This window comes from Lepidochelys olivacea, assembly GCF_965140295.1.
Source record: "Lepidochelys olivacea isolate rLepOli2 genome assembly, chromosome: 11".
Classification (NCBI taxonomy): domain Eukaryota; kingdom Metazoa; phylum Chordata; order Testudines; family Cheloniidae; genus Lepidochelys; species Lepidochelys olivacea.
The window spans coordinates 38932011-38954386 of NC_140421.1; the positions used below are offsets into that span (position 1 = coordinate 38932011).

At 39.5% G+C, this 22376-nt stretch overlaps 1 protein-coding gene across 3 annotated transcripts in view; it reads right to left on the reverse strand.

Annotated features, from left to right (window-relative positions):
* The window catches only part of LRP2 (LDL receptor related protein 2), a 181292-nt gene that overhangs the window by 112743 nt on the left and 46173 nt on the right, over nt 1-22376 (reverse strand). For all 3 annotated transcript variants that reach the window (XM_084643577.1, XM_084643576.1, XM_084643575.1), the window contains exons 9-22: nt 22087-22206; nt 19654-19782; nt 18612-18781; nt 14649-14872; nt 13344-13550; nt 11352-11554; nt 10313-10453; nt 9727-9930; nt 7448-7640; nt 4378-4503; nt 3896-4026; nt 2843-2980; nt 1639-1920; nt 331-570 (exon numbers count right to left, since the gene is read on the reverse strand). In XM_084643577.1, the coding sequence (XP_084499703.1) occupies nt 331-570; nt 1639-1920; nt 2843-2980; nt 3896-4026; nt 4378-4503; nt 7448-7640; nt 9727-9930; nt 10313-10453; nt 11352-11554; nt 13344-13550; nt 14649-14872; nt 18612-18781; nt 19654-19782; nt 22087-22206 (2508 nt within the window). The remainder of the gene's footprint in view (nt 1-330; nt 571-1638; nt 1921-2842; nt 2981-3895; nt 4027-4377; nt 4504-7447; nt 7641-9726; nt 9931-10312; nt 10454-11351; nt 11555-13343; nt 13551-14648; nt 14873-18611; nt 18782-19653; nt 19783-22086; nt 22207-22376) is intronic.

Consider the following 22376-nt stretch of genomic DNA (forward strand, 5'->3'; position numbering starts at 1 on the left):
TGTTTACAACACTGCACCTTAGTTTCTTTGATTTTGTAAACTGCAATGCAATGGGGTTTTGCAGATACCAAAATTCAGGGCAATATAGTTGTCACAATTACATCATTTTTAATAGTGACTGCTTTGTAATTCCCTGGGGTCTTAATATTTGAATGTATGTTGACTTTTCCAAGTCTCCTAAGATGGAATAGTATTATTCCAAGTTCCATATTGGTTCTTTCTTTCCTTCTGAACATATTTATCCCTCTCATATACATATGTACATATATTTATGTAGTCATATGTAATCTATACACACTGTACTGCAAACCAGATAATTCTGACACTTACTGCAATTTTTTTCATCTGACCCATCACCGCAATCATTATCTGTATCACAGAGCCAGATCCTGGGAATACACCTGCTATTGTCACAGGTGAACAAGGTTACAGGACATGAAGTGGGACCCTGAGTAGGACAGTGCTGTTCATCACTGCCATCAAGACAGTCATTATGTTTGTCACAACGCCAGCGACCTGGAATGCACTGTCCATTGCCACAGGTAAAGGCTGATGAAGCACAAGAATTATCTAAACGAGAAACAATATACGAAAACATTTGTACAGCAATAGCTCCAAAACTTGCCTTCCTTGAAAACACATTCAAGGACTGTAAATGTAATTATGCAATTTCTAAAACTTATATCAAAACCATTATTTATGGCAAGAAACCATCAGTAATTTTAAGAAATACATTCTTAGAACAATTTTTTAAATTGTAATTATTAATGGTAAGGTAAAAGTTTTAAAAAATATTTCAAAACAATCAAAAAAAGAAGAAAAGTCACTTGCTCCTTCATTCTCACCAGAATGACATCTTAGTTTTTCTCCTGTAACAGTACAGATCCAGATTCTACCTTCAGTTACATACATGCAACTCCCAGTAAAGTCAATGAGACTCTTGCTTATAAACCACCTTGAAGATGTCAACCACCTAATAAATATGTGGTATTCATCCGGTATCTTGTCTGTATTATATCATCAACAGTAATTCTCCTACTACTCTCACAGTTTATTTTTGATCAACAAATTTAAACACTTTGCATGTTTGAGCCAATTTACAGCAAAGCCAGGAAATGAACAGTAAAGACTGAAAGTGCACTCTTAATTCACTTTACTGTGGAATGGGAGAAAAGACATACAGGCAACAGGCCTGGGAGAACTCAAGGAGATAAAATAAAAACCTTTCCAAACCTTTACCCAGAACCCAAACCCTGACACAATTTTGTTCAAGCATCCACATGCCTCTGCATTTACTAGTTTCATCTGGGAGCAGAAATATCAAAATATCACAAGCAGCTATTCTTGTAGTACCTTGCAGCCTTACTAATCCCTTAAAGTTTACTAATGGAAATCTCCTAGGAAAAGCCACTCTTGTGACACTGCAAGCCCCTTTTTCAGTCAAAAGATGTATTGTCTAAGCTCTAGGGGCCCAATTATATATCCCGTATTCATGTAACTCCAGTGGGACTAGTCACATGAATTAGGAAGACTTCTAAGATTTGTCCTCAAATAAGCACTAAAAATCAATGCAGACTGAGCCACCAAAACTGTCTGCAGTGCAAGTATCACTAACGGTAAATTACAAGGACTACTTACTTAGTGAGCCACAGTTTTGTTCATCACTGTTATCATGACAATCATCAACACCATCACACTGGTAGTATCTTGGCACACATCTTCCATTGCCACAGGAAAATGAATAGGAACCACACTGCAAAGTGGGTGGCTCATTTGATGGATCTTCAATACATGTCAGCTGATTAGAACCCAGCTTCATACCATATGGACAGCCACAAACTCTCTGAAAATTAGGTACTGGGAAGCAGAAGTGGCTGCAGTCTCCATTGGGATTTGTTCCTCTATTACAATAGTTAGATCCTAAAAAGAAAATGCCTTCAGAGATTTATATATGTTCTATTTGTAATCATCTGGAAACTGTTAAAATACATTGTTTATCATAAAACATAACATAAACTGTGGATTAATGATGTAAAACTAAATGATCTGGGTAAAGTTTTAAAAAAATATTTAGGGCTTAATTCTGCTCCCACACTACTGAAAAGTCAACAGGATTAGAGTGGTGTAAATGAGATCACAAGCAGGCCCATAATACAGTAAGTGTTTAATAACACATTTCTCCTAGTAGGAAACAAATCTAACATGCTACTTATTTTGGCCCCAATTCTGGCAAGTGTCTGGAAACAGATACACATGTATGCTGGAAACTGGAACTTCTTCCTGACTAAAGGCAGTGGGATTTCACACAATATTTGTATATCACCTTGAAAACGAAAAGCTCTACATAAGTGGAAAGGCTCACCGCTAGATTTTGTTGCATTCTTTGTTAAACTAGGTGGGTTTTTCAGTGCCAGCATACTGCATGTAATACTTTATTCAAATAGCCTAATGCACAGACCTTCAGCTAAGTGAAAAGACTAAATTAAAATTTCAATCATGTAAAAAGGTGATAATTTAAAGAATGGTACAGCATGACTTAGAAGATGTTTGGTCCAGTCTTCAAGTTTTTGTCACAGACAAATAGTGCAGCTTAATCAAAATACCCTTTATTTGTGAAAGTGGAAATATTGGGTTGTAATGAATATTAATTTGGCAGAAATGTACTGAAATTATAATTTCATCTTTATGAGGTTATTAAACAACTAACAGATACACCCCATGCAAAACCACACCCAGTCACAGAACACTGAACTACATAATCAGTCACAGCCCAAGGGGGTAACCTTTAAAGGTGAGAGGGCAAATCCTTTTACTCTTTTGTGGGTACAACAAGCTAGCTTACCTATCTGAGAATGAGCATCATAAGATTTTACATGCATAATATTACTAATGCCCCTCCTAATAATAGTAATTTCTCCTCCATCTGATTTCCTCACTCGAACTATTCCTCCAAGTCTCCAGTCAGTAAAATATGCATAACCTGCATTGAAAGACAGTTAACACTTAGTAACAGCTATAGTACAACATGATACAAAAGGTCAAACAATGCTGGATAAAACCTCAGTGCTGGTCATGTAAATCTAATGAATTCTCATGCCTAAGTCTTTCAGGAAAAACAAAAAATGGCAGCACGTACAAAATGATTACATAGTGCATTGTGGAAGATATTCCATAAACTGATTTGCCACTAAATCTGTAGAAATACCTGCTCCAAAAACCAGATCCAATCTGCCCACCCAGACTTTGTCCAAGCTCAAATTCAGATCTGATTCTGTATCAGAATGTAATGACTTTGTCCCATCTCAACTTCTAATACAACATTAAAAACTGTTTGCCAATAAACTTTTCCAGCATCTGAAGATATTTTGCAAAATAACTTTTTAATATAATGTCACAAAGAGAGGGCAGGTTCTGATACTCTTACTAACATCATGTGAGCCATTCTAGATAAATATCAGGACATACCCTATATGCAACTGAGTCGATCCTGCAAGTACAGAGCACCTCTTGGGAGGTCAGTGGTGGCTGAAGGTACACAGAACCTCTCAGGGACTATGATTTAGTGTCTAGTGATTACACAATCACACCCTTTTAGAAGCTGCAGATAGTAGTGTAACGTACCCAAGATATTACACTGAAAAGGTTAACTTAGTTACAAGAACAATCATTTAAGTTCTCAAATGATTTCAGTACAAATGTGTGAAAAGCAGCCTTCAAAAGTAAGCAAGCAGCACTGAGTATATTTTATTACAGAAACTTTCAAAACTGTGTTCTTGTAGAAAACCTGCATCGCAAAAGATTGCATAAAACTTCATCGTGTACAGTCTCAGCTCATTTCATGGTAAACTGTTATGGACTGTAATAGACAGCTAATATTTTTCAATGCCAGACTCACCTCCAAAGATAGTCAGGCCAAATGGATGAGACATCTGATTAATGCGTTCAAGAGTCCTTCTGTCTAACCCATCAAAGGTACTGTGCTCAATTTTATCAAAAAAGGCATCCACCCAATACAGCCTTAAAGCACTAAAAACAATAAAAAGGTTTCATCTCAAAGAATTACGTTTTTACAAACAAAAATAAGTTTCTCAGTAAGTGAACAGTCCTAGACTAGATTTTTCATGAAGTTATTTCAGAATTTTTTTTCTGAGAAAATCTCAAATTTCATGTTTTGACATTTTGAAAAAATACAGCTCCCAGAGAAAATAAAAGCACTGCAACATGCAGTATGAAATATAGTGTTCCATACTTTTGCTTCTTGTAAACAATAAAAGATAGTTGCAAAGGTGTCTTTTACAATGCCCCCTAACTGTTTAAAGAAAGAAACACATATTTGCTCAAAAGGCCTCCGTGGCTTCTCATTGGTCTTTTTCTTACCCCCAGTCAATAGCTAGGCCATTGGGCCAGCCAAGTGTTGTGTTCACAATTGGCAAGACATGGGATCCATCACACCAGGCTCTCATGATTTTAGCAGGGCGGAACCAATCTGTCCAGAATATATAGCTGGGGAAAAAAAGAAAATGCCTGGGAAATATTCATAACCATGAAGAAACAGCTGGTTTTGTCCACTGGAAATAGTTTGGTTAACCCAACAAACGCACAATTCAAAAAACCATGCACGCTCTTTTTTGTGTCACACCATTGTAATCATTTTAAAAAATCAGATTTTCTCTTAGTTGGAAGAAATGGCTCCATCCAGCAGCAATATATTTCATAATACTCATCCAGGTATTCTGCTAAAACTAAGCGGGGAAAAGGACCCAGATTCACTAAAACTACGCAGGGGAAAGGACCCAGATTCATTACATCTGACCCAGGGAGGTGTAAATTGCATATCCCAGAGCCAGCAGAGTCCCTTACATATCCTGAGAGAGGGGAGGAGGTATTTGCACTGCTCTAAACAGTTTCCACGGCCCTTCCTCTTTCCACAGTTTGATACACATGAATACACTCGAAACTAGAGATGGTAGATGCAAGCTCATGAGGGCCAAGGCAATCTTGATGCAGTTAGGCTGCATTATAGCACATGTGAACAGAGCACTAATGGACACTGAAACCAGGCTATGCACAGGGAGAGAGAAACCGCTGTTATCATTTGGGGAACCAAATGCTTCTACTTATATTTTTATGGTAACAGGGGGAACCAAATGCTTCCACTTATATTTTTATGGTAACAGATCAGTGACTACAGCACTGGGAAACAATATTTTACAAAACAAACTTAGAGTACCAACATGAACTGGGAGGTGCAGAATAAGATTCCATGCATATGACTTAAAGGTGAAACATCAAATCAAGATGACTACATGTCATAATAAAACAGATGAGAGCAAGAGCTCTGAAGCACACGTTGCTGATTCAATTATTATATTGTCATATATTCACATCACTCCTAAATCTCCATCCCTTGATGAAGTAAAAAGGTACTCCAAAATATGACTTCTTGCAGAAGATAAGCGACTCAATTCAAAATGGTGGATGGTAGACAATGAAAGCTGAGTTCGAACACCACAACAGACTTTACATATATTTGCACAGATAACTTATTAATTGATTGTGTTGGCAGGTAACAAGTCTCTCTTAAAAGTGGCTAATTTGGTGATTCCCAAAATCATTACAAAACAACTGGTGGAGCTCGAACAATAAGGAACCAATGAATCATAAATACAAAAAACATGTTGCAGGGAAAAGGCATATTTCAACAGAAAGCAGAATTTGGGCAAAAGTCACAAGTAAAAGATCATGCAGATCAACCTCATAAAGCAATAGAGCACCTAGAGCAGAAAGAGAGATGTTAGTTAGACAGCAGAAAGAGGAAAGTTGTTCAGTCCTCTCAGTGCCAACACAGTACAACAACAGGAGTCAATGGTTGCAGCAGAAACTGGAGTCTGTAAGATCACAAGGAACTCCTCTCATCTTAAAATAATTATGAAGGACCAACTGGCTGTGCTGAAGAAGATGAAGAGGAGATGAAGGTTATGACAACACTTGAGTAAGATAATACAGAACAGCAGGAGAAAGGAAGGAACAAGGAGAGAGAGAGTTACTAAACCAAAAAGACAATCTATAAAGAGAAAGAGGCATCCTCCTAAATACTTTAAAAAGAGTGTGTGTTGAGTAAGGTTTATAAATCTTGGAAACTACCCTAACAAATGCAGAGTATTTTTTTAGATGGGGAGAAGTGCAGTGTTCTGCAATGCTAAATGTTTAATGAGCAAAAAGCAAGCACAGCAAGTGACCTCCAGGTGCCAGATTTAACAGGTTAATGAATACAATATGCTGGGTAAGAGCAGCAGCTTCAAGGATCTGTGTAGTTACTGGTCTTCAATAGTACATATATCACCTCCTTGGTCCAACCCTATACAGTTAGTGGCACTAGAAGCAAAATATCTATTTTATGCCCAGTACCCTCTACTTTTCAGATGTTTTTTTCCTTTAGGCATGAGGTAGCCACATCTTTGTCAAGATTTTCATGTATAGTGCGATTTAATTCAAACAGAAAAATCAAACCAAAAGATGACAAATTCCTTTCTTAATATTTACAGGGTAGGCATTAATATGTGCACAGTTTTGTCCTGACCTTTCAGCGCACCTACAGGCATAGAGCTGAGCTTAGCTGCTTAACACAACTCTACCAGTGAACAAAGCTTCACATTCCAAGGGTTAGAGATTAAGAATGTTCCTTATCAGCTCATCACTACACTTTTAGGATAACTCAGCCCCCAAGGGGAATGGGTTATTAAAAATGAAGATGCAATTAAGAAAAATATGCAAAGAATCATTAAGATATTCTATAACAGGGATAGGAACCTAAAGTATGCAGTGAAAGTGACACGTTAGCATAGCTGCAGTTGCATGGAGAGTTGCAATTAAGGTCAGGCATTTCCATCAAAAGAAACACAGCCTCTTCTTTTCATTGTATTACACAAAGCAGAATCTTATTGCTTAGAGTGTATGTCAAAGACAAACAGCAGCATCTTACAAGTTTCAAACATAATTATTCAAATACAGAAAATGAAAGTCATAAAAGGATCCAAATTATACTTCTCAGAACTATCCTGTGTTAAAATAATACATATATAACTTTATCTCTAGACTGTGGAGGCGGAGAGCAATTTTCTAATCCAAATGATACAAAACTAACAAGCTTCTCTTGGCTTTATATCAATAGACAAAAGCAAAAGAAAAAAATCTGTGCCTTTAAAGATAATTCTGTTGAATATTCCTTTCATGCTCAATATGTATGATCTTGTACTTTGCTTGGGGTGCTGTAATCTGGGCCAGGATAAGAAAAATGCAGAGGGAAGCTGGAGAGAGAGAGATAATATTTTGGAAAGGAGCTGAAGTCCAAAAACAGAAATTCTGAAAGGTAAATTTAACCTGTGCTGGTGCTGCTAAAACATACAATTGTTTGCAGCTTTTAAAGTAAAAACGAAATCAGACTTACCCAATAACAGGATGAACCACTATTGATCGAGGGTTATTTAAATTCTGGACAATGGTTCGTCTAGATTTATCAGTCAACCTCATAACACTAATGCTCCTATATCGAGGATCTGTCCAGTACAGGTTCTTTGAGATCCAATCAAAGGCCAAATCTTCAATGCCTTCCACCCTATTGGCTGTCAGAATTTCTCTGCCTAGAATTTGCAATATATACAGTATAAATTCAGTCCTTTGGATGTGGATAAAATCACAGGAAAGCACAATTTTGTTCACAGAACAGAGTGCTTTTGGATCATTTTAATTATCTATGAGTAACCGAGCAATGATATAGCAGGCTGGATTGCACCCCTTGCGCCAGAGAGGGTTTGCTGCACTCAGGGGGATTCACCCTAGAAAAAGGAAAATTAAGGTTTGGCCAGAAAAGGGCAGCTATAATTTGCAAACAGGGTTTCATAGGAGTCCTACAAAGGGAGGTCATTAAGGGACGCACTGAATCAGCACATCCTTTAGGCACCCTGGCCATGCTTCCTCCCTCCCCCTAGCCAGAGCTACCCACTGTTTGAACAGCGCTGGCCAACTTCAGGCTCCCTGACGGAGCTGGGTGGTGAGCACTCTGGGGATTTTTCACCAGTTTAATCCAGGAGTGAGTCAAGTCCAGTAAGGCCAAGTTCTCCGCTCTCATATGTGCATGCAGCCCTTGCTGAAGTCAATGGGAGGTTGTGCATGTGTATGGAAGGACAGAAACTGGTCCTTAATCTGTACCTTAGTCAGGAACACTCCTAACAATACCACAAATATGATTCTTATTAATCATCACACAACTAGTGTGGTCTCTTGTTATATTGCACTGTCTCAAACAATCAGGCCAGAGTCTTCACTTATCTCATGGAAGGAGATAAAAACAAGAAACACCTAATTTTCACCATTTAAAGACATAGCAGAATTGATGAATTGGCACTAGTTGAGAGAGTAGGAGGAGGGGGCACAAATATTTCACTCCTAAGTGAACACAGCAGGAATAATTCTTAGTGACAAAGTTGCCAAGTTTGCTAAAGACCAGCAGAAGTGTCAGTTTATGGATAACACAATCACATTAAGATTATTATTGTTCAATATTTGCATTTCAATTTCACTTCTAGGGCTCCCAGTCAGGGACTGAGGCACCATTATGCTAGCCAGCATATACACCTATAATGGAAAGAAATGAGGATAAAACAGAATCCAACAATGACTTGAGTGGGAGTTTTCCCTGAGTGAGGACTGTAGTAGTGTGCCCTTAAACAGGGAAAAATAACACAAAATGCAAGCGTCAGTCCTTGCAGATCCCTTAAAGGAATTGGAAGGATCCTTACTGCCTTCTTATCTTTTCGAATGTTTTCAGAGTGGTATTTACAGTAGCCCCATAAAAGATTAGTATAAATATTTGTGATTGTACTTTCTCAGCCTGAAACTGGGATTGATATTCATCTGCATTTCTCTAGGATACTCCTTTCTGTGGTTTTGATATTATACCATCATTGTTTCAATTAGCTGGCATTTTCTAAAAATGCAAGATTATTTACATATCTTACTATGTGAATATGTAATGAACCAGAATCACTGTACCCTCTGCCTTGGTAAAAGACAGTGCAAACCCTACTTGAGGGCTTCCAGCGGTATAATATCCTTCCAGAGCTGGGTTGCAGTGGTACATGCTAATCACAACATCCTGTGCAAACAACAGTGGCCTGCAGAGAACAAGCAGAGTCCTAACATAGAGGGTTGGGTTTGGCTATGGATAGGGCGACCAGATGTTCCGTTTTTATAGGGACAGTCCCGTTTTTTGGGACTTTTTCTTATATAGGTGCCTTTACCCCCCCCCCATCCCGTTTTTTCACAGTTGCTATCTGGTCACCCTAGGTATGGAGGACTGGAGATGACACCTGTGTAATTTAAAGCTGCCCTTTCCTACAGGAAAAGCAGCAATGGAGAGGTCACCTGCATATGGCCAGTAGTGAATCCAGCTTGGATACACAGCAGGAAGCAATGGTACAAAGACATATCATTTACAGCAGCAGGGCACATGTAGACTACTGTTTTTTGCTATTGCAAAACGTGAGTTTTGCGTGGCCTGCATACCCACCGCTGTTTGGGTGTGCAAAGAATGTAAGACTGGGGCTTGAGTACATTTGCAAAATGGCTAAAATTTGCAGGAAGTTACAAAATTTCCTGCCAAGGCAAATATCCAGCTTTTTCATATGAAGACACATAGAGAAACCAAACCAACAGTTTGCATCTCACCTGACCCGTCCGTTTTTTGTTTATAAATTATATCTCTAGTTGTATCTGAAAAAAAAATGGTGTCATCCTGGGCACAGAAGTCAATTCCAACAAAGTATGAAGGGCTCCCAGTCACTGGGATAATCACATCTTCCTGGGTGGACAGATTGAATGGGATCCCACGCACTGCCAGCTGTGATGAAAAGAGCAAAAACTGTTGCACAGCTATAAAAGAAAAGAACATGTATAGATTTTAGTGACTTAAAGGGCTTCCTCAGGCTCAGATGATTCAAAATTAATTAAATGTTAAGGTAAGGAACTTTTTAGTTTTATTTTGCAATGTTTGTTTTGACAATAAAATTTAAACACATAACACAGAGGGATTGGGGAAAAAAGAGAGAGATCGGTAGAAGATGAGAGAGAAGAAGAGAATGAGAAAAAATTAGAGTTTCAAGAAGAGGGAAAAGGAAAGAGCAGAAATGGAATTTAAGCAAATAGAGGCTGAAAAAGGAAAATGGAAGAAAGAAGAAAAATGGAATCTCTGAAAGAACATGTGGTGATGTGGCAGGGTATTCCACTTGCAACAGCCACTAATACATTTTCTTACCAATGCAATGTCGCCCATCCACGTGTAGATCAAAGCCCAGGGTGCATTTGCAGCGGTAGCCCAGCCCATCGTTATCTGTTTTGTGACTGAGAACACAGATTTGTTCGCAACCCCCATTATTACTTCCACAAGGATTTCTTACTGGAAAATAATATGGATGGGATTAAATCTTCATGCTATAAATTTTCCATACATCATCAATTTTTATATTTTCAGACATTTTTTCAGTATTTATGGCAAATCATTTGGAGGTATATTAACTAATGAGGGCAAAACTCCCATAGGAAAATATGATATGGAGGGCCCTGTAAGATGCTGAGTCATTCCCAGGAGCCCCCGATCATCAACTATTGCTAAAGTTAACTGATATTCAATTTGCTCAGCACCTCTCAAAAGGTATTCAGCACATTGCAGTTTGGGGGCCATAGCTTTTAAGATAAACTCTTTGGTCTATAAGTTTCTGTATTCTGGCTATGGCTACACTAGAGAGCTTGCAGCAGCACAGCTACACCACTGTAAGCCCTCTCGTGTAGCCACTCTAAGCTGATGGAAGAGAGCTCTCATATCAACTTAATTAATCCACCCCCAACCAGAGCACAGAAGCTCTGATGTCAACACAGCCTGGTCCACACTGGCGCTTAGATCAGTGTAACTTACGTCACTTGGGATGGCTTATTCACACCCTTGAGCGACATAACTTACAGCTACGTAAGTGGTAGTGTAGATATAGCCCTACACTCAGTACATAGTTATGTCTAACATACAATATTTACTTGTCACTGAGGGCCTGATCCAACCGCCATTAAAGTCAATGGATATATACGTCCACTTACTTTAATGGCAGCTGGATCAAGCCATAAAAGTGAAAATTGCTCATAAACACAAGTTTGTTTCTTCCAAATATCAATACATTACTCAGACGTTGCTTTTAAATTTTGTATAATCAGCTTCTTTGCAACTAATATAACTGTCTAGTGTTGCTTTTAGCAACTCTAGAGAGGAAAATCCCAACACTTCTCTTGACAATCAGTTGGCTTACCATATGGCTGCCTGAGAGCATGGTAAACTGTCACTCCATATGGCCTCAGTGAAGACTGGTAGAGAACTTGAGGGTTAGAGTCTGCAAACTTATTAGCCTTCATCACTGCCATCCTTGTCCAATCAGTAAAATAAACATTATGTTCAAAAAGGCTTATTCCATAAGGATGAGGAACCACTGACCCTCCATGAGCTATTGTTCTCCTGTTACAAAAACATTTTTAAGGTTACATGTAGAATAATGTCAAAAAGATAATTTCACTTCCTTTTGATCAAAAACAACAAAAAATAGAACTTTACTAAATCATGATAAACTTTACTAAATCATTAGCTTCTGCTTTTATATACAAATAAGCTGCCAATACGTAGATGGGAAAGACCAAGAGTGGTCTAAGAAGTGAAGCTGATACGATATATGCAGAGTAATGTCTCAGAGGAAATGCAGGGTAGGCAAAGAGTGAATAATGCAGAAAGCAACTCAAAATTACTAAGGGGATGAGAGAAGCAGAAAGTGGCCAGTCTCCACAGAGAGGAGATCAGACAAGCATGGGACAGGAGACAGAAGAGGCCTGGGATGGTGAAAAGATAAAATGCCAGGACATACTGGAGAAAAGAACAAGTCAAGAGGAAAATTTGGAGAAGGCTACAGAAGGCCAAATCAGAGAGGCCTGCACTAGTTAAATGTGGACACATGAAAAGACATCATAAAATATGGTTTTCACACAAACGCTGCAATAATGTATGCTAGATCAATTATAGGGATAATGCAAAGTGTTTACTTCACTAAACAACACTTTACTATTAAATATATTAACATGAACTTGGATTTATGACTGACGGTTCTTTTCCTTTATGTAGGTCAAATTCTATACCTCCAGAGGTCTCCAGTTGTGAGGAGACGTGTGCTGTGGTTTTCTGGTGTGTTACTCAGGCGGACATTAAACTCTATTTTAAGAGCACTTTCAAAATATACCATTGACTCACTTCAAAAATGCATTATTTGTACATTAATGTAAGATACTCAATGTTGCAATAAGTGATAAGTTTTTATCTTAGAAAAATAGAGATTGTTCTAACCACTTACATTCCTGCCTTACTAAACCATGAAAATGGCCTTGAAAAGTGCAGATATAAGGAGAAAAACAAAGATACCAGCATTGCTTTTACATGAAGAAACGCTCTCTTGCAAATGAAGCAATCAACTGAGTAATAAAATTGTTGACTTGACAGACAATTGTTTTCTTGGACAAGATGTTGAAGGGAACTAGAAAGGGAATAATTTTTGTCTCATGTCTGAGAAACACAGAGGCCATTATTAGCAATGTAGAGGTGAGGGAGCTTCTAAATAATAAATAGTAGACAATAAATTCAGTGCTCACCATTAAAAGTCAACAATTACTTCTGTGGTAGCTGAGATACTGTGGTTATTCCCTATTTTTATATCAGGAGTGACTGCAATGTCTCAGACATCACTGTGTGTGGTAAATGGTGGTAAATGATGGCTTTTTAATAGCTGTTACTGTAGATTTGTGATTAGGTTTGAAGTGCAATCAAAAAGAGAAGAAATCAGAACATTTTATTTCCATTGTGGTGTGTGGGGTTTAGGAAGCTCAAATTTAAAATGAATGTAACAAACTAGCATAAGGAAAAGACCTAGAAAGAAAATGTAAAAAGTGTTCAAAGAAATAAAAATGCATGCCATCAAAAGACATGTATCATGGGAGTGGACAATACAAAACAATGTGAATGAAGAAGGAAGTGCAAAAATATAATCAAGGGGAAAATAGGACATAGGCATAAAACATGAGGTACAGTGGAGGAATTTAACATTTTCCAACCGTCAGAGTGACACTTCTCATAAATTAAGGTGTCCTATATCACATTCAAGTTATGTTATAGTTTAGATGTTGGGAATCTCATTTGGTTAGACAGATCTTGAACCAGACATAGTGCAACTGGCCTGTAAAATATAAGAAACAAAATTCTCTTCTACCTTTGAAGCCCATCATAAGTTACAGTCTCAATGTAATCAAAGCGGCTGTCCACCCAGTAAAGTCTCTTTGATACAATATCCAGAGTTATTCCAGCAGGCCAACCTAATTTTGTTTTTATCAAATCTTGTCGGTTTGTGCCATCCATGAAGGCCCTTTCCACTTTAGGATCTCCAGAAAGATTATCCCAGTCTGAGAAAAATAAATAACTATAAAAGAAAAAAAAATTAAGGTCCCACATTTCCTTGAGATTTTATATAAAAGCTACATTTTATGTGGAATTTTCAAATTGTTTCATCATTTAAAACAGCACATTTTTAGAGTTGGAGCTATAGTATCAATTGGTGCACAATGGAAATATGCCAGTTGACCCCAATTGAGGATCTGGCCTACAGTTTTCTCTACAGATGGAGTTCAGAAAGACTGTGATTTCACCCAGAGGTTTATGGAACTTCTAATGTGCACAGCAATAGACAGAGGAACCAAACAGACCACCAGGAAAAAGCCAGGATCAACCACGTGGGCAGTTCATCATTATAAAGGGCATGAAACTCATCTTTCTGTCCCAGAGGAAGATCATTCTTTTTCATGCCTCTAACGTACTGCTGAAGTATATGGGGCAGGGACAAACACAAGCGTTACAGGGTTCACCCACTACTGCATCCCAAACAGCAAGAAGCTAGCAGCCACAACAAAACCTTTACGGAAAAATTCTACCCCCGGGATGCACATCACAATTCTCATTGGTTTCAATGGCAGCTGCACGTGCACACTGAAGGCCAAAATCTTGTCATAATACTCAGGCTCCAAACAATGAGAGTAAAAGCATTTCATAGTGCTGCCGTAACAGACAGTTCTATAGCATGGTATATAGCTAGGGTCTTAGTCCATATCTGTAGTATATAGGTAATATTATTTATCAATTATAATTATATAGTCTTCCTCACAAATAACGTGACACTGTACAATACATCATGTACAGAAATACGTTCACCCACAATGAAATGCAGACACTTCTGAGGGGCAAATGTATGAGCCATACTACAAAGGGATGTGAAAGGGAGAGGGTTAAGTAACTTTTCAAACCAAGCATGATGTTTAAACTGGAATTTAGTTGTGGTGCTGGGTTTAATACCCATAACTCTTGTGAAACGAGAGATCAGCCAGTAGAACACAGATTGTCAAGAACTCCCTTTTATGTTTTATTTCAAAAGACAATTATTGACTATTTCTTAGTTACTGTTCCTTTATATACGAATACAGGGATTTTAACCATCTTTTCTCATTACCTCACCTGTATCACTTACCCAACAGTTGGGTCGAGTGCTATTCCTCTAGGATTTCCCAGATTTTCAGCAATAAGAGTTACACGGTTAGTTCCATCCAAGTTTACCATATCTATTCTGTTCACACTGGTCTCAATTACATACAGTTTATTGTTAATCCAGTCGACTGCGAGATTTTCAGGTGTGTCAAGTGAAACATTTAAAACTTCATGGATACCGGAACCATCAATACCAACAGAAAACACCTGAAAATAAAATACATATTATTAACCTAAACTATTAACTACCATGACATTCCATTAGTCATCTTAATTACTCACACAGTAGTTGTCATGCCTGAGGTAATCACATGGCCCTATAGATATGGGGCCAAATTCTGCCTGTGGTTACCCATGTAAACCCTTTAAAGCTGCTCTCTAGGCTTTTGCAAAAAGAAATAAGGAGGATCTTTGTGAAATTTAGGATCCAAATGCAGAACCAGAGAGTTTGCTCCATGTGTCATTCCTGCAGACTGGACAAGTTACCGGACTGAAAATGACTTCTACCACAGTAAAAATGGAGTGGCTTTTCTGGACCCCAGCAAAAGCATGAGTTTTCAACAGCTTAACCAAGGGTGAGTCTTTTAGCAAAGCTCTAACCTTGGTTAAGTAAACAAACAGGAGAAGGATCTCTTATTGCACCAACCAAGCAAGCAGGGGGAGCTGCAGGGAAGCCTTGCTCACTGAAGTGAAAAAGAGGACTGAAAGCTCTCCTGCTTTAGCAGAGGGGGAGCTGCATTCCCTTTGCTGCCCCTTACTGTAGCCCCTGGCTCTTAAGAGTATAAGGCTCAAGGAGACATACCATTTTAATTTATGTGAGCTGACAGCTACAGTCCGATGAAGCAAACGAGTGAGTCTTTTAGTCTTTTTGCTACGATAAAGATTCATACCAAAAAAAGTGTTTTTCTGGGGCGGGGGGCCTACATTAAACCAATGTTACGATGCACCACAAATTAATACAATCCAGAAAGCTTTGAACTAAAAAGGTCACAATTTTAACTCCACGCTGTTGGGTCCACAAATTGTTGAACATATGAACTGTTTAAGCACCTACTCCATTGTTCTAAACCCAGTGATGGAGGATCTTGAGGATTTTAGGCCAAATGCAAACTAGATGAGATGAAGAATTTCGTAGGTGCATAACTCATAATGTTCTTGATTAGTTTGTACCTTAGCTTAATTGTTAACAGAGTGTTTAATTGTATTTGTTTTTCTAACATTTATGTAATTTCTGTTATAATAAATATTTATTACAATGCATTTCACATGTAAGAGAATGCCTTATGTATTGTTGTTGTTACTCCTAGAAGTTGCAAACAGGATTGGAGCTCTATTGTGTTATGTGTTACACAAACATAGATAAATAGACAGTCTCTGCCACAAAAAGCTTTTGATGGAAATGTCCATTCACTGAAGTGTTGGTACCTTTTACAGTAAAAGGTAAAACAACAGTATAATTGCAGGCAAAAACATTTTACAGGTAAAACTCTGGCCTCAACCTTAAACTATGCTGCTGCATCTGTCTTAAGCATAATAAATGGAAATATTCTGTGGGGAAAATGCAATAATTCTGCTAAGCTAACAACAATGGGGCAAATTCTGCCCTTTCTCCGTGGCCAGGCAGGGCCCTTGACAGTGTGACTCTGCTGTGGAAGGCCTGGCAAATTTAGACATGTGGTAAACACCAGCACAGTGACAGTCACCTTGCTCTGTGCAAACCCTCTACACCGGGGTCGGCAACCTTTCAGAAGCAGTGTGCCAAGTCTTCATTTATTCACTCTAATTTAAGATTTCACATGCCAGTAATACATATTAACGTTTTTAGAAGGTCTCGCTCTATAAGTCTATATTATATAACTAAACTATTGCTGTATGTAAAGTAAACAAGGTTTTTAAAATGTTTAAGAAGCTTCATTTAAAATTAAATTAAAATGCAGATCTTATCAGTTTAGTGCAGTGGTTTTTAAACTGGGGTGCACACATGCCCTGGGAGTACGAGATGCCCTTTCTGGGGGTGCGAGACATGCGAGATTTTTTTAGAAGGTAAATCATCGAAAACACAAATTAAGCACAGGCACATAAGTACAACTACTTTGTTTCATCAAACCTATGTATTTATTAACATTATACATTTTTTAATGATTACTGTAATATACCAAGTTTTTAAGTTTCTAAGTTTTCAAGTTTTTAAGCTAAGTGTAGTGTTATTTTTGATAAGGGGTGCGAGAACATATTTTCAGAACTCCAGATCATCAGTGGGCTGAGCGGGGCTGGGTGGAGTGTATTAAATTGCTCCGCATAGGAATGTGCTACTTCTGGTGTACTAATTACGGCTGCCACTCCTGGTGCTCTGAGCAGCATGGTAAGAGGATGGGGAAGAGGGGTGGTTGGATAGGCGTGGGAGTCCCGGGGGGCCTGTCAGGGGTCGGGGGTGTGGATAGGGATCGGAGCAGTCAGGGGACAGGGAGGCTTGGATGGTGGGCTGGGGTCTGGGGGGAAGGACGGTCAGGAGACAAGGAGCAGGGGGTGTTGGATGGGTCAGAGGTTAATGAGGAGGGCAGTCAGGGGCAGGAAGTGGGAGGGGGCGGATAGGGGGCAGGCTGTTTGGGGAGGCACAGCCGTCCCTACACGGGTGTAGTTGTATTATAGTAGGAATGTGCTACTTATGGTGTACTACTTATGGCTGCCAGTCCTGGTGCTCTGCAAGGAGCACATTCCTACGGGGAGAAAAAGTTAATACACTACACCAGTGGGCAGAACCCCAGACCAGCGGTGGGCTGAGCGGCTGAACCCCACCGCCACTCTGGGGTTCCGTCCGCTAGCTCCTGCCAGCCGGGGTCCCAGCCGCCGGCCCCGCTCAGCCTGCTGCTGGCCTGGGGTTCCGTTCACCCAGGCCAGCAGCTGGCTGAGCGGGGCCGGCGGCCAGGACCCCGGCTGGCAGCAGCGTGCCAGTAAAAATCGGCTCACATGCCGCCTTTGGCACACGTGCCGCAGGTTGCCGACCCCTGCTCTACACATAAGGGTCAGCAGGGCGTGGGTCATAGGTGAACCTGGAAGATCTTATTCCCCATCCAGCAAGGGCAATAAGTAAGTGTCCTATAAAAATTTTTATTATTGAAATTAGGCTCTTTTTTGGTAGTCTAGAGTTTAGAGAAATGGGGTGTGTAGGTAACATGACATGTAACATTAGTGACACGGTTCTATACTCAGAAATATACAGATTCTTCCAGACACAGAGTTATCAGCTTATTTCCAGTGTTGGTTTACTTGCCCTACAAAGTTCTTATAAAAGTTTTGGATTTATGCAACTGAACTGCAACTTTTATTCTTTTCAACGAGGTTGGGGAAGGAGAAAAGAGACAATGGGAAAAATATGAGCCTACCTCCTTTGACATGTACCCCAAACTGACTTCTGAAAATTACTGTTTTACTCTGATTTAAACTGATCATATTTCCTCTTTTAAAAAAAAAAGTAGTGTAACAAAATATTGGCTCATTACACAAAATATTGTCAATATTTGTTACCCAAAGCTCAATTACAATCCCATTTGGAGTATATGGGAGAAATCTGATTTTTATCATCTTGGAAAGCACAGCAGTTTTACATTTTAAATGATCAGGTTTCAAAAAATTACTAAGAAAAATTTGTCCAGTTTTGAAAGAATGTCTACTATTTCTCTTAATTAGGCTTCTGGATTCCATTTCTAATAAAATTAAAAGTTGCTCAAGATAGCACCATATAATAGCATGCTTTGTTTAATATATCAGATGTAACAGTATAGCTTGGAAAATGTGGTGATTAATGTAAAACTTCTCAAGGGCCTTTTTTGTTAGAAAACAAAGATACTGCCTGCATCAGCTCACAAAAATGAAACACTATCAACACATTCCGCTCCTGGGTCTTTTTGCTTCCAAAAATCATATTTTTCTTGAAATTTCTACCTACCTTATCTTGCACTGTGTCTGTCCAAAAGATTCTACGTAGGAAAAAATGAAAGTCCACTCCGACCGCAATGCCACGATTCTGGGATTGCACCAAAGTACGAAAACTCCTTCCATGGATATCTCCAATCAGCAAATCACGACCATTGGAGAAAATAATTGATGCAACACCAGCTGAAAGTGTTATTTTGCAAACAGGCATTAATGTATTTGCAAACTACAAATAGAATACACAGGTATAAACTGACACTTATCAATATTGAGTGTATACCTGTCTGCTGGTGGGTGCAAATATGATTTTGTTTTTGTAGACTGCACACATTGCATCCACCTTTGCAAATCTGGCCCTTTAAGCACTGCGTGGCAACCTGGTCTACAGCCTGTTTTGGAGGAGGCAACTAAGGAATGTGCAGTAAAAACACTTCTGTGTGAAAATGTTACCAAACCTGTGTATATCCACATCCTGAAGAAGGTTCTCTCTCTCTCTCCCTCTCTCTCTTGCCACCCTCCACCTTCTCTCAAAAGACCTTTTTCCCACGAGAGATGGATATTCTTTGAGTTTGCCATGCAGCCTATCTTCTGTGAATTTTTATTTATTGCCATTTCCCATATGTATTCTTCATTCTCACATCCCGTTAGAGCATTTCATAGCAGCAGAGACTCTCCAATAAGAAGGCTTTGAAAGTTTGCCTTAAAAATATATATCCATGGAGACGCTAGTGGATCTATTTCAGTGGATGATATTTAAGACCCAAATCCTGCTCACTTCACTCAGACAAAGCTGCCATTAAAGTAAATGGAGCGAGCAGCCTAATAATGATCCACCAGTCTGAAAATCCTGTTTCTAACTGAATATTGCATTTTGCAGATAGGGAATATCTCTGGAACCAGCAGAATCTTTCATGCCACTGGAACATTTTGTGTGTGTCTGCTGTACTCAAGCATATTTCACTACTTTTTTTCAGCAATACACAGAAAATTACAAGACAATATTTGCTTTACAAGTAAAATTACAGCAAGAACCACACTTGGCGCCATTTACTTACATGAAGTGTTGGCTCTACAGTGGCGGTGATGCTCCAAGAAATAACCTTCCACACAGTGACACTGGTGATGGCCAACACGGTCTTCACACAGCTGGTCACACACACCCCACATCTTACAATCATCAAAATCTGTTAGGTGGACAAGGCACGCATATAAACACAGCTTCCAGTAAGGAGGACACTGTCATACTTGGCAGGCCTGAGAAGATTGTCCTCCCTCTTTTCCTTATATTTGTTTGCAAAGTCCCTGTCGCTATTGGTAGGTAGGTTTCCCTTTTGACAACAGATGCTTTTCTTTTCTTTTCCTCAAAAGAAAAAGATCAGTGACGCTGCCTAAGCTTCATGGGCTGCCTGAGAACAACAAATCTGTTTGTGCAAGCAATGGAGGAAAAAATAATTGGTAGCAAAGGGATTTCAGTGTCTACCTTCCAAGAGTGATCAAGAACAATGGAAAGCAAATGATGGAATGAATATGAGATACTTTCGGTAGATACCCACCTGACTGGGCTCAGAAATATCTCTCTTATTTGAGACTATACATGGGGTACCCAAGGGTGCAATGCTCCCAGAAGTATAGCCCCTAGTACCAGTACAACCACAAGGAACATCACGTCAGCTATTTAGCATGTATAACATATCAACAGCCACCTTCTTAGAAGTGCTGCTATCTAACACAGTAATTCCATTAGACTTGGCTGAGAGAACAGAACTAAACTGCTGTTCAGATGAGATGAGTAGTTCAAAACCCATATTACAAGTGAATGGCCTGTAGGTCCCTGTATTTTGAGGTACTTAGAGCTAGTTAGACAATATAGATCTGCTCTATAATTCCAGGCAAAAACCATAGGCCAGATCTTCAACGGCTGTAACTGACTCCAGTGGAGCTCTACCAGCTTACGGTAGCTGAAGACTACCCCAGCAGCTCCCACTGGAGTCGGCGCTCGGGGTGGGGGTGGCATGCAGACACCCCCCTGCTCCCAGCCCTCCCAGGGACATGCCGGCCGCTTCCGGGAGCAGCGTGGGGCCAGGACAGGTAAAGAGCCTGCCTTAGCGACACTGCGCCGCCAGACTTTTAGCACCTAAAATCTCCCAGTTTAGCTTCAGTAGCCTCTGGGAAATAGAGCCTGATTCTGGGAGACTCCCGGAGAAACTGGGAGGGTTGGCAAGGAGCAGAGAAGAGGGGAGAATGAAAAGATTATGGGTTTGGGAAATTAATGCTTTCCACTAAAACTACTTCCCACTGAATTCCTTAGGTATATGACCAGTAAAACTAAATTTAAACTAAAAAGTGAAAGAATAACCTATTGAACATTACAGCTAATAAGCCAACCCCTTCACTTCTTATCTCAATAGAGGAAATTATTCACATGTCCGCTGGCCCCCACCTTCTACTTATTGAATCAGGAGTTGAGCAAGGGACTTCCCCTTTTACATGAGAGTCAGTGGGAAGAAGAGAGGAACCACTGATCCCTTGCTAGATTTTGAGTAAAATGACTATGGCCCATCTCTTCTGTGCAAGACTGAATCTCACATGATGAGTATCACCTGAGATCCTGTCACAATTCCTAGCAAATGTGGAGAGTTTGTTTTATAGGCCTATCAATGGGATTAAGAGAAGAGCGATTGGCATTACATTAGGTCAGAGAGTAGGTTTGCCAACTTGCTCCTGAATCAGAGTTAAAGAAGAGGGCTCTCTGCATGTGCATTTGCTTTAACACAGAATCAAACAGCTACATGGGGATCTACTTCCTTGGATACCTACTTCAGTGATTCCCTTCTTCCCAATGACTTGTAGATAAGCCAAACAACACCTTGAAATTATGACAGACTTTTTTTGGTTTATATGCAAGGCTATATGATGTATTCATAATAGGAGATACAGCACTCCAGAGTGGCAAAGTAATGTACCATACTCATTTTACCTTACCCACAACAATCTGCATTTTCACATAAGGTCAGTTTGAATTATAGATCAAATGTTGAGTAACTTCTGATTTCCCAGGTGTATAACCACACACCCCAGCATGCAGCATCAAGCTCTCAAGAACAGTAAAAGGGCTGTTTCATCAGATTTGAACATAAAGTTGCCATACCAGAGTCAGCCTTTCTAAACACAAACAACCTCTCCAAGTATTAAAAAACTGGTCTTTCCTTAGCTGGGAAGTGAAGACCTCATGACCGCTCACTGGCCTGTTCCTCTGTCCCCACAGTGGTTTTATGCTGCTGCTGAGCTTTTGCTCTCTTGCTATTTTTCCATTCAGCTTGAGGTTTAACTTTGTAACTCTCAAGATTTACCTGCTTGCCAATGTGTCCACCCACACATACTTATCCAATAATCATGGATTCTTTTTCATATTTGTGGAATCCATAATACCCAGGACCCCTGTGAGAAAAGTCCAGACTTATATATCTGCATCTCTACTGTTCACTTACCAATGCAGGTGCGACTGTCATTGCTGCTGATTACATATCCCGCAGGGCAATAGCAAGTCCCTCCAGATGGTGAAGAATGGCAGCGGTACTGGCAGCTCAAGGCAGCACAGTGGGATATGTCTAAAAATAAAATGAAGTCACTTCAGGAATGACCAATAGTAGTGTCATCTGTATAGCAGCTGGCTGCATGGTGCTTTACAAGCAGTTACGAAGTCAAGATGCCAGTTGTGAAGAGCTTACAATTTGCAGAACACATCCTGAAAGTGGTCCATAAGCAAAGAACCACACTC